This window comes from Sciurus vulgaris, assembly GCF_902686455.1.
Source record: "Sciurus vulgaris genome assembly, chromosome: 2".
Classification (NCBI taxonomy): Eukaryota; Metazoa; Chordata; class Mammalia; order Rodentia; family Sciuridae; genus Sciurus; species Sciurus vulgaris.
The window spans coordinates 119104948-119118575 of record NC_136462.1 but is presented as its reverse complement, the minus strand read 5'-3'; the positions used below and the strand labels follow the sequence as shown (position 1 = coordinate 119118575).

The following is a 13628-nucleotide window of genomic DNA, read 5'->3' as shown; positions in this document are numbered from 1 at the left end:
TATTGTTAATGACAATAACATGAATGGCAACCTGGCACTATGCAATAAAACAAATTGCAAATTTGTGAAATAACTGCCCAAAAGGCAATGCAAACTTGAGCTAGATTCACAGAAATAAAAGATCCAAATAAAAATATATTATCTTCCAGATATTCCACTTGGCCCTGTTTACACTATATCTGGAATATTCTGTTTTGTCCTGAACTCTATACTTCCAAGAAGGACACCAAATTTCACCAGAGAATGAAAGCCATTAAGACAAAGGAATTCTAAACATCTCACATTAAAAAAAACTGTCACACCTGGAAATATTTAACCTTCAGAAAAAGGACATGGGGAACATATACTGCACTGTAATTATTTATGCTCTATATGTCCTGAAGACTGTCAATTCCATAAGAGAGGATTCCATACCATGTTTATCTTTGTATCCCCAATACATATAACTAGTCCTGGAATGTGGTAAGTCCTCAAATGTATAAGGGGTTCAAGGAGAGAAAACTAAACTTTAATAAGAGAAATCAGAAAGTGGTTATTCTGCAATGGAAAATGAAGGAAACCCTGATTAAAAGGTTAGGGTTGTGGCTCAGTGGTAGAGCGCTTGCCTAGCATGTGTGAGGCACTGGGTTTGATTCTTAGCACCGCATATAAATAAAAAATAAATAAATAAAAGGTCCACTGACAATTTAAAAAGTATTTTTTAAAAAACTAATTAAAAGGGCCCTATAGCACTATTAAGTGTTTTAGCATTAAATACCAAATGAATCCCTTTTCCCCACAGCTAAAAACTTTGTATCTCAAAAACCTAAATTAGGTATGGGCTACTCTTGGCTGGTATACAAGCATCTCCTGTGTCTAGAGTCAATCAAACCATAGGATTTGACTTCAGAGGAAGAATGAATATTGAAAAGTCAATCACAGTAAATGCTAACTCCACTTAACTAGCCAAATTACCCGATGATTAAATGAAATGACGGATATCACAACAAGATGATTCTCATATTCAGAAGTGATATAAAGAATGTTAGCCCATTCCTATCATTAGAAAAAAAAGAATATTAGCAATTACATTCCAACTTGGCAGAATTACATCTGAATTTCACAAATACTCTAAATTACAGATGTACAACTCTTCCCGTCAAAGATGTATTCCTGAAAAACTACTCTCAAAATACATTCCTGAAAGGTAATCATATTTTCCAACAACTTGTATTATAATTTCAAAGAGTGATAGAAATGCCTCTGTTACCCTAGTGCCTGCCATATACTCCCCTGTCCTCTGCCCTAATGCGCCAATTGAAAATAAAAGAAAAGGAATGACAGAAATAATGCTAGTAAACTAAACAATTATTGACAAAATCAACTTTTATACTCTTAGTACATGCTACAAAAGGATAGATAGCCTTGCAACTATAATTTAGACAAGAACTACAGAAAAGACCTAAGCAAGTCATGCCCCTTCTACTCTGCCTTGGTTTCCTCACCTAGAAATAATTAACTAAAAATAAGTAAATACATAGATGAACAAATGAGTGCCTTTTCTACAGACAAAATCCAAGTATTTCTCTAATGCCTGATGAATAGCAGAGCAACCAATCTATCAGACATGGGTGAACATCGATGTCCCCTAATACCTGAGGTAAACACTCCCAAAACTTTAAAAGTTAACAAATGAAGGAATTCTGTTCCTCTTATAAAATACATATCATATCTCTATCAGATTATAAAATGTAGCTCTTTATAAATGTAGGCCTTCATCTTGTTAGGCTTTCCAGATTCAAATTTTTTTCAGTACAGATGCAATTTTTTAGAACATTTCTTTTTTTCTTTCAACATTTTTAGAATATTTTAAAACTTCTTTATTGGTGCATCATAATCAACATAATAGGATTCATTTTGAAATATTTGTATCTGCACATAGCATAATTTGGTCCAGATTCAATTTTTATAAAACACTATACTTAACCTATGTATAAGATTATTTGAAACCGGATTTGTTTTTTAATCAATCAATTAATTTAGTTTTTTGCTATAGTTTTCTTCTCCATATTTTTATTGGTGCATTATAATTATTCATAATAGTAGGATTTGTTGTTACATATTCATACATGTACATGATATAACAATATGATTTGGTCGATATCATTCCCTAGTATTTCCCTTTTTCCTCTCTACCTCCTTTCTCCTGGTCTGTTTCCTCTGCTCTAATATGTACTACCATGTACTATGCAATTTCACAGTGTGTGTCTTCCACAAGTAGAAAATGAACACACACTTACATGATAATCAAACTCCATTTACATACGTTCACAGATTAATAATATCTAATAAATCCATAAATAAAAAGCTAGATATGACAGAACATTTGGACTATTACTGATTTTTCTAACACTCATATTTTAAAAGGCTCTAAGGAATGTAGAATAGAAAAAAGAATCAATGAGACGAGTAATCTGTGCAAATATACACATATAATGAAATTGAATACAGACCTTTTTTCTGCCTGGGTTTTTGAGATTCAACAGTTGCAGACAATTGAGTTTTCTGAAATGAAATAAGTTATCTGTGTTAAAGCACTTAAGGATATATTCAAATAACAAGAATAAACAAGTTCATCGATCATACAAATAATTCATTAAATACACACACAGGAACAAAAAGTTATTTTTAATATGATTTTAAGAATAAATATCAAGCTATACTTATTCTATCCAAACTATAATGCATAATGCCTACTTATAAAATGTATTTGTGTACATTTATAATATGCAAAAATATGGTGTATGGTATATACATCAAAGTTTTTAATGTACTAAGTTCTTAAACACTTCATATTAGTATTATACTTACTGATACACTTCTTAGCAACCAAACCAGAAAGGTGATCATTATTTGATAAAAGGAAGCATATGAGGTCATCTGCACAGAAATTGTCTAGTACTCAGTTCTCAGAGGGAGATACTATACTATCTTACACTATAACTTTGTAAAAAAATCTTCAAATGGATTTTTCTTATACCAACTTCCTATTTTATACAGGAAATGCCATGTTATAAGCAATAATAATAAATGAAATTTTCCTATATGTAATAAGAGACTTTAATTCTTAGATTCTGGATATGCAACAAATCCTGACCAGATGAAATGAAAAGAAATCCACACTTAGGTATGTTACAGGAAACTGCACCAGAGACAACAAGAAATTCTTTTAAGGCTGGGGAAGTTGCTCAGTGATACAGCACTTGCCTAACATGAGGGGCCCTGGGTTCAATATCTAGCACCTCGAAAAAAAAAAAAATCTTCAATGTAGCCCAAGAATAAATACATCACCAGATTACCTAAAAAGAAAGGACAAGTAGATTGGCAGCTGTCTTCTCAACAATCAAAAATAGAATACAAAACCACACTAACATATCATAAAAATAATTACTCCAAATGTCAGGTACTAAGTAAAATGACTACTAATGTAGACCACACATTAGCAAACCATGGCCCACAGGTCAAATCCAGTGTATTTTTATATAACCCACTTGCTAAGAGTCATTTCTATATTTTAAATGGTATTTTTGGAAATTACATAAGTCAAATTTCAATGGCTGTAAGTGAAACTTTATCAGAATACAGCCATACTTCTATGTTTATACGTTGTCTATGATTTATTTTGTACAAAAACAAAATAATAGTTCAGTGGTTATAACAGACTGTATGGTCTACAAAGCCCAAAATACTATCTGGCCCTTTACCTGGAAAAAGATTACCAATCCCCGTTCTAGAGTTTTATACCTATCAAAACTAACTTTCAAGAACAAAGACCTTCAGAATGTTGAAGTTTTTAGACTCTCACTAAACTATAAGGGATACATATTTGGAAACAAGAAAATTATTTCAGAATGAAAAAGGGAATAAGCAAAGGAATTGGTAGAATATAGGAGTATCTTCAGCACCTTCTTTTACAAAGTATAATATGTAGTGCTAAACTGAAAAACATCAAGAACTACAAAACTAAAAAACAAATGGCTTAATTGGGAGATGGCAATGAGGAGTAAAGCATTTGATGGTCCTTGCATTATTCAGATTTAAGTGTGAACTTCAAATTAAATACCTATTTAAAAAAAATTTTGGTACTCACTAAAGGAAGACAGCATATACAACATTCAACTAATGGAATGAGAGGAGCACAAAGGTGAAAAAATTCAACAAAAAAGAAAAAAAGGTGGGGGAATGGCAGATAAGACTAGAACCCTTGCTTGGCAACTGTGAGACCCTGGGTTAGATCCCCCAAAACACAACAAAAACAAACATACACTGGGTTCAATTCTCAGCACCACATATAAATAAATGAATAAAATAATGGTCCATTAACAACTAAAAATATATATTAAAACTATACAAACAAGTAAAGACATCTATATTCAACTACATCAAAATTTAAAAGTTCTGGCTGGGTGCTATGGCCCACACAGGTAATCCCAGCAGTTTGAAAGGTTGACGCAGGAGGATTGCAAGTTCAAAGCCAACCTCAGCAATTTAGCAAGGCCCTAAGCAACAGTGTGAGATACCATCTCAAAATAAGATGGGGCTGGGGTTGTGGCTCAGTGGTAGTGTGCGAGGTACTGGGTTTGATCCTCAGCACCACATAAATAAAATGAAATTTAAAAAATAAAAAGAAGGGTTGGGGATGAATCTCAGTGGTAAAGCACCCCTGGGTTCAATCGCCAGTATGGGCCCCCTCCTTCCCGCCAAATTAAGAACTTCTGAAGCCTGGTGCAGTGATATGCACTACAGTCCCAGCTACTGGGGTGGCCAAAACAGAAGGATTGAGAGTTGTAGGTGAGACCCCATCTCAAACAGAAAAACAAATGAATTAAGAACTTCTGTTCCACAAAAGGAAAGTGTGAGATAGATAGATACAGATAGATAGAGATATATAGACGTTTTTATTCAGGCTACTTTACTCCCAAATTCCTTGATATTTCCTAAGTTGTTAGAAAAATGTTAGGGTACTTAAGGTCTCAGATGCAGTCTTCAGAAAGCAAAGTCTCTCTTTCTGACCTCCCCTCTTTCGTTGGTCCTTTTGCTCCCCAAGGCAGGCCACAGAAACTAGAATTTCTCTGCCATAAAGCAAAACCTAGAAATTTAAACTTTCCCTTGCCTTGAAGGCCCTGGTCACAATCAAATTCTGACTTACCTTGTCAGATCATAAGACACCATTTAAGACTCCTACCCTACACCTGGAAGGAATGTTTACAGTCACTTTAGAAAATAGTTTGAGTTTTTTTAAAAAAAACAAACTCTTAACCTACAACCAAGAAATTTCACTTCTAGAGAAATTAAAATATATACATAGAAAGATTTGAATGCCAATATTTATGGTGATATTATTGATAACATCCCCAAACAGGAAACAATCCAAACATCCATCAAGGTGAATAAATAAAATGTGTATATGCGTACAATATACCACTTAGAATTAAAAAGGAATAAACTTCTGCTACATACAATATGTGTGAACCTCAAAAAACATCATGTTGGCCAGGCATGTAGGCACATACCTATAATCCCAGTGATTTGGGAGGCTGAGGCAGAAGCCAGCCTCAGCAACCTATCATGCTACAAGACACATAAGACAACATATTGGAAGTATGAACAGTTGCAGTGGCGAATGCCTGCAATCCCAGCAGCTCAGGAGGCTGAAACAGGATGGTGAGTTCAAAGTCAGCCTCAGCAACTTAGGGAGGCCCTAAGCAATTCGGTGAGACCCTCTCTAAATAAAATACATAAAAGGGCTGGGGATGTGGCTCAGTGGTCGAGTGTGCCAGGGTTCTACTCCCTATACCAAAAAAAAAAAAAAAAAAAAAAAAAAAAAAAAATACCTTTATACAAATATACAAAATTGCTACCAAAAGCAAAACTAGGGCTGGGGAGATAGCTCAGTTGGTAGAGTGCTTGCCTTGCAAGCACAAGGCCCTGGGTTCAATTCCCAGCACCGCAAAAAAAAAAAAAAAGAAAGAAAGAAAACAAAAGCAAAACTATGGAGAAAGAAAATAAATCAGTGGTTGGCTGGGTGGGGTGGGGGTATTCCCTGCAAAAAGACAAAAGGAAACTTTGAGTGATGAGTATGTCTAAAAGTGGCTTGTATGACAGTTATACAGTTATATAACTTATATAACTTTACTAAAATTGATAAAACTGTACTCTTAAAATGGTTAAATTTTATTTTATGTGTATTATACATCAAAAAATTTGGTTTTATTTTTATTTTTTCAGTGCTGGAGATTGAACCCAAGGCCTTACCCATGCTAGGCAAGTACCCTACCACTGTGCTACATTCCCAGCCCCTCAAAACTACTTTTAAAATGTTAAAGAACTCCTGTTTTTTTGTTTTTAGTTTTTAAATTTAACTGGCTTTTTTAACTTTGGGGAACATTACAAATCTTTTCATTAAAAAAAAAAATCCGTGGCATTGGGAATCAAACCTAGGGCCTTGTACATGCAATGTATACGTTCTACCACCAAGCTACACCCCCAAGTCCTTAAGCAAAGAATCTTAAAGGCTCAAAATTCAACTTCATATGATAGCAACCCTCTGACCCCTGCATAAATTAAGAGTAAAAATAGATCATTATTTTGATGAGTCTCTTTTTCAAAAGACTTTCTAGAACAAGGAAACAACATTTCTAGAACAAAAATGGAAAAGATTCTATTACCCCAGTCAATCTTCTTTTATTTTACAGACTGCATTTTGATTCATTGTACACAAAGGGGGTACAACTTTTCATTTCCATGGTTGTACACAATGTAGAGTAACACCATTTGTGTAATCATATATGTACATAGAGTAATAATGTTTGTCTCATTCCACTATCTTTCCTCCCCCTGCCCCCTCCCCTTTCCTTATTTCCTTGTACACAATCCAATGTTCCTCCATTCTTCCCTTACCCCCTCCTACCACCTCCCATTATGTATCAGCATCCACTTATCAGAGAAAACAGTCTTTCGTTTTTTGGGATTGACTTATTTCACTTAGCATGATATTCTCCAATTCTAACCATTTACTTGTAAATGCTATAATTTTATTCTTCTTTATAGCTAATATTCCATTGTGTATATATACCACAGTTTCTTTATCCATTCATCTATTGAAGGGCATCCAGGTTGGTTCCATAATCTAGCTATTGTGAATTGAGCTGCTATAAACATTGATGTGGCTGCATTACTGTAGTATGCTGATTTTAAGTTCTTTGGGAATAAACTGAGGAGTAGGATAACTGGGTCAAATAGTGGGTCCACTCTAGGTTTTCTGAGTAATCTCCATACTGCTTTCCAGAATGGCTGCACCAATTTGCAATCCCACCAGCAATGCAATAGTGTGCCTTTTCCCCTACATCCTTGCCAACACCTTTTATTGTCTGTATTCTTGGTAACAGCCACTCTAATTGGAATGAGATGAAATCTTAGGGTGATTTTTATTTGCACTTCTCTGATTACTAGAGATGTTGAACACTTTTTCATATATCTGTTGATCACTTGTATATCTTCTGTGAAGTGTCTGTTCAGTTTTTTAGCCCATTTATTGATCGGGTTCTTTGTAATTTTGGTGTAAACTTTTTAAAGATTTTTATAAATTTTGAAGATTAGTGCTCTTCACATTACTGATTGTTTCCTTTGTTGAGAAAAAGCTTTTCAGTTTGAATCCATTCCATTTACTGATTCTTGCTTTTATTTCTTATTCTGGGAGTCTTGTTAAGGAAGTCCAGTCATAAGCCAACATGATGAAGATTTGGACCTACTTTTTTCTATTTGGTGTAGGGTCTCTGGTCTAATTCCTAGGTCCTTGATTCGTTTTGAGTTGAGTTTTGTGCAGGGTGAGAGGAGTTTAATTTCATTTTACTGCATATGGATTTCCAGTTTTCCTAGCACCATTTGCTGAAGAGGCTATCTTTCTCCATCCCAATCAATCTTTATTCATAGCTGGGATATATACAGAATAAATTCTCTCTTTTTTATTTTTTTCTTAATTTTAATGTAGTTCTATGATCATTTATTCATCTAACAAATATTCAGAAGAGTACCTGTTAGGTGCTAGGCATTATATCTGAGTCATATCTCCTATTCCAGTAGTAATTTTTATTTTGTTTCAAAAGCTTTAATTCTTTAATTTACAGGAAGACAAGTACATACATAATTACTTAAATGGGTCTGGAAATAGAGCTCAGTTGGTAGGCAACCAGTTTGGCTATTGGGTCCAGCCCAGCATCACAAACACACACACACACACAAACACACAAACGCAATAGGAATTAGGGTATTATAAAAATTTTTATAAGTACAAGTCATGGAAACCAGAGTTATTTGCTTGTTGCTTTAAAAAGAAAAATTTCAGCTGGGTACAGTGGAGTACCCATATAATCCCAGCTACTCAGGTGGCTGAGGCAGGAGGATTAGAAGTTCAAGGCCAATCCGGGCAATTTAGTGAGATCTTGTCTCAAAATAAAATTTAAAAGGCTAGGGATATAGCTCAGGGGTAGAGCACTTGCCTAGCACATGCAAAGCTTGGATTCAATCCTTAGTACCACAAAAAAAAAGGGGGGGAGGGAATCCTCTAAAATTATATACTTATTTATAATTTATAAATATCAGTTTGCAGTTCTTTTATAAGTTCCAGAAGAGGCAAAGCAAATTTACCATGGAAAAAAATGGTGCCACCACCAAGCTTTTTTCCAGCTCCTTGCCATTAGAAACAGTGCTACAACAGATAATCATGCTTATGCTTCATTTTTATTTCCATGGGACAGAGGTCTAAGAGTGGGATTGTTGAGTCCTCTTAATTAGGAGAGGCAAGATCACTTCCAAAAAGGACAGAAATTAAAATTTCCATGCAGCAACAATAAAATAATTAGTTCACTTCAAGTTGAAGTGCTAAAGTCATTTCAAAACAAAAGCCATTCTCTTTAAAATACTATTTGAAATTCAAATATACAGGACAATTCTGCCATCACAGACATCAAATTCATATTCTATCACACAAACACCTATGTATATGACAAGCATTAAAGGATAAACAGTATTATAGCATGTCACCCTTTATATATCTTAAGATTATGTAGGTGAAGTATTTCTTTAAAATTTCTAATATCTGAAATCTAGTAACATTAATCATGTTATTTTAATTTTTAATTATTAATTAAGCAAAATATCTTTGCTTTGGGCTTTCTTCTCTGTACTCAGTTTTGGACTAAAATAATGTCATTACTCTACAAATGGAAGGAGAATAAAAAACAAACAAAAGTCCCTTGAGCAGATAATATGTCCTTCCTTGTTAAGACAAAATTGTGTTGTAACGTAATCAGCTAAGGCAGCTATTTTACTGTCTATGTTTCCCAGGATGTTTTTCAAAAGACAAAAAATTCTGAAAAACTAAAATCATTCTAACCATAGCACAGAACAGGCAACAGAAACCCAATAAATACTAAAGCAAGGCAGTCAGGGTTTCACATTTGGAACTTTATAGAAATTATACCTAATTATGCACATATGACCCAAAAAATAACTACTACTACTAATACTAATACTACTATAAAAACTAAAACCAGAACTAAAGCATGATTCAGCTATCAAACTACTGGGTATATATCAAAAAGAATATATGGAGTATCAAAGACACACTTGCTTTCCCATGTTTATTGCAGCACTATCCATGCTACCAAGACATGGAATCAATGGAGGTGTCCAACAATGAAAAAACAACAGATGGATAAAGAAAATGTGGTACATATACACAGTGTAATATAATTCAATCTTAAAAAGAATGAAATCCTATCATATTGTATCCAGCCTAACAACATGGCTGGAACTGGAGAACTTAGTGAATTATACTACCAGTGTTCTTGCTCGTAAGTAGACACTAGGGCTGGGGTTGTAGTTCAGTGGTGGAATGCTTGCCTAGCATGAGTGAGGAACTGGGTTCAGTCATCAGCACCACATAAAAAAAATAAATAATAAAGATTAAATCCCTTAAAAAATAAGTGGACGCTAAAAGAATTGATTTCATGAAAGTAGAACAGTGATCACCAGAGGTTGGGAAAGAGCAGGGGAGAAGGAGACAGAGGGAGATTGGATAACAGATATCAAAACACAGTAAATAAGAATAAGTTCTAATGTTCTACAGCACAGTAGAGTCACTATAGTTCACAACTATTTACGTATTTTATAAAGAACTAGAAGGCGTGGTGGTACACGCTTGAAATCCCCAATGACTCCAGAGGCTAAGGCAGGAGGATCGCAAGTTCAAGGCCAGCCTCAGCAACTTTGCAAGATCCTGTCTCAAAATTTGAAAAATAAATAAAAAGGTCTGAGGATGTGGCTCACTGGTTAAATGCTCCTGAGTTCAATCCCCAGTACCAAAAGGGGGTGGGGGTAGAAAATGAGTTCGAAGCTTATCAATCACAAGAAACGATAACTACTTAAGAAATGAAAGTACTAACTATCCTGATTTGGTCATTATACATTGTATATATGTAGTAAATGATCACACTGCAACCCATAAGATAAACAGTTATATGTCAATTAAAATTTTTAAGTAACTGCTACTGGGTCATCCTGAATTCATTTGGACTACTCTTCCATCAACAGTTCTGTGGAGTTAACGCTTCATTCAGACCAACTGAATTACCAAACAGCACTTTCCAAAACTTAATCACAACAGAGAAAACATGGTCTTGCTCCACCGACAGAAGGCAGTGACGTGAAAGCTTTCCCGGCAGTATCTCATTACATTTCTAATCCACGGGATTAATAGAAACTGTCTTTACACAAGTGGTAATGCCTCCTTTCCAAACCGTCAAGAGAAAGAAAAAGCGGACTAGGAAAAGGGTCGTTTCCCGTGAAAATCCTTTCTGTCCTGCGGACCCCAAGAGAGACCAGTCCTAGAACAGGCTCTGGGCTGCAAAGACCTCAGACCTGCCCTAGGCAACCATCTCCAGGAGAGAACAGGAGCACTTGTCGTCCAGCCCAACCCCAGCCGCTCCAGACTCGGCTCCGCCTCTTCTAGGGGTGGCTACGCCCGACAGAGGTAGCCCGCCAGCCTGCCTCAGGAACGGCCCTGTCCTGTCCTGTCCTGTCCTGTCCTGCCCTGCCCTGCCCAGCCCAGCCCAGGCTGTTAGGACACTAAAGAGAATCTCGGCGCTCACCGACTCCAGTGCCTCCTCAGCCATCTTGGCTCCGCCCACCGCTGCGCGGCCGGAAGTCAGCTGTTTCCCAGACGACGAGGCAAACGGAAGTCGAAGAACTGGGAAGGGCGGGGAGCCTGAGCAAGGAAGGAAGTAGATTGCCCAGTGGAAAGCTGCGGCTCCGAGAACGGGGACTTCCGGGAGCCCTGGGGTGTGTTGGGGTTGGCACTTCAGACGCCTTGGCTCTAGGGGAGTGGGTGAAAGAGACCGCTCGCTATATAGAAGGCTGTACGCTGCTGTCGCGCTGACTGGACAGCACAATCCGAAATGGTATCATTGTACTCCGGCCACCTGCTCTGCTCTGCCTCCAAACTGCCTTTAATTCTATCCTACTTGGAGGAAGGAGTCTTGGTTCAAGGTCAAATCCTCAGGCAGAGAATTTCATTTTTGCTTTCCACACACAACTGCTCATTTCTTGGCTTTCATTGTTCTCCTTAAGTACTCGGTTCATCAACCTCCCATTTTTGTTTACGGTTGTTTGCAAACCTTCTGCATTCGAGTGGCAGTCTTGTTTTGCAAGTAAAAGTATTTGGAAATACTTTTAAATCAGGAGATTTCACAAGAAATCTGACTTCGGAATGAAGAGCGAACAATGAGCCTACATTGCTGCATGAAAGTAAATGGTGGCTGCGACTGTAGACAAGTATTTCGTTGACTTTCTCCACAGTCTTAACATCCCAGCATACTTAAGGTGTTTTACCTTACTCACCTGAGTGAATTAAATACAACGTCTGCATCCTGAGGAAACGTGTGGGCTTTGTAGTCAAAAGTAACTACTGCATGACCTGAGCCAGTCATTTATTAGAACCTCATTCTAGTTCCTGGAACTAGAGAAAACAAAATACGGAATATCTGCACCTAGAGGAATGACCTTGAGAGTGTATCAAAGTCAGTCAGACAAAAAGTAAGCAAAGCTTATGAAGAAACATTTCACTAAATACAAATGTCTCTCAACCATGTGGAAAAAAAAAAAAGACTTCGCAAGGAAGAAACACATGCAAATGAATATTCCCAAGTGATACTTTTCATCTCTTACATTGGCAAAGAACAAAAATTTTCACTGACATAGATGTGAGGAAACACGCATTCTTCATCCATTAGCGGGAATGTGAATTGGTAAAACTTTCATTTAGAGTAGGTTGACAACCAAAATTAAAAATGCACATAACCTTAAACTCAATTTTTCAATTATAGGAATTTATTCTATAGGTATAGATGAGGGAAATTACTTTACATACAAAGGTATTCAATGCAGCATTGTTTACAGTAAGCCAAAGCAACCTAAATGTCCAACAATTGAAGTTAAATAACTTATAAATCCATACTATGTGGCACATGAAAAAAAGAGGCAACTATTTACATATTGATATAGAAGAATTGCCAGGATACATAATAACAAAGACAAAGTGCAGAAAAATGCATATACTATCTGTATTTTTTAAAAAAGAAGACAAAAATAAAGAGAAATATTATGTACATAATTGCTTGTATACTCAGAAAATATTTCTGGAAGGATATTCAAAATACTAAATGTGGTTACTTTTAGGGAGGAGAAGTGGGCAGCAAAGGTACAGGGAACAGAAGTAAAATTTTTACTCTATACCTTTTGTACAATTTGAATTTCATTTTATATGTATGTATTACCTATGCCAATAATAGAAAAAAAAAAGTAAAACAACTGTATCATTAGTATTGTAGTAAATGCTAAGAAGAAGAAATAAAAGAGTAAATAACAGGGGGAGCTAGTCTCTGATTTGTTTGGACAGGGATGTTTTCCCTGGGTAAGATATATTTTAAATGAGACCTAAAGGATAAGGCATTAGCTTGGGGAAGGGATGTGCAGGTCAGGGAAGATTTCTAAGGCAAAGGAAGAATTTGTGCAAAGGCCCTGAGGATGGAAGAAGCTTGGCCAGTTTGTAGCACAGAAAGACAAGTGTGGCTGGAAAAAGAAAAGGGGAAATAGGTCCATTTCAAAAGGTGAAGAAGTTGGAGTCTCGTGGTGCAGATCCATAAAGGCCATATGAGGGAGTTTATTGTAAGGGTATTGGGAAGGCACTAGAGAGTTTTGAGCAAAAAACAGCATGATCAGGAGAGAATAAAAGACACTGCAAACAAGAGATGATGAAACCAGTTCACCTGGACTAGACAGAGAACAAAAGAAATGGGGGGAAAAATGGATTCTTAAGAAACTTAGAGGATAGAACAGACCTCCTGAGGTACAGAATTGTATGTGGGAGGATGCATGAAAAGGAGATAATGTCAAAGGAATACCGCCAGGTTTCTTTTAAAACAACTATACCACTGGAGAATGCTACAGCTAAAAATTAGCAGGGGAACCTTAAAGAAGACATTTGTAGAAAGGTCATAAGCCTGTTTCCCAAACTATAAGATCTCCCTAGA

At 36.1% G+C, this 13628-nt stretch overlaps 1 protein-coding gene across 3 annotated transcripts in view; it reads right to left on the bottom strand.

The window, feature by feature from the left end:
* BBS4 (Bardet-Biedl syndrome 4) overlaps positions 1-11494 on the bottom strand; it is a 50224-nt gene extending 38730 nt beyond the window's left edge. Inside the window, exons 1-3 of one of the 3 annotated variants that reach the window (XM_079122821.1) lie at positions 11190-11207; positions 5189-5231; positions 2493-2544 (exon numbers count right to left, since the gene is read on the bottom strand). In XM_079122821.1, coding sequence (XP_078978947.1) covers positions 2493-2544; positions 5189-5211 — 75 coding nt within the window. In that variant the 5' untranslated portion in view covers positions 5212-5231; positions 11190-11207. Of the gene's footprint in view, positions 1-2492; positions 2545-5188; positions 5232-11189 lie in introns of all 3 variants that reach the window. The other 2 variants (XM_079122822.1, XM_079122820.1) reach the window with 2 other exon arrangements.
* Between the last annotated feature and the right edge of the window lie 2134 nt (positions 11495-13628).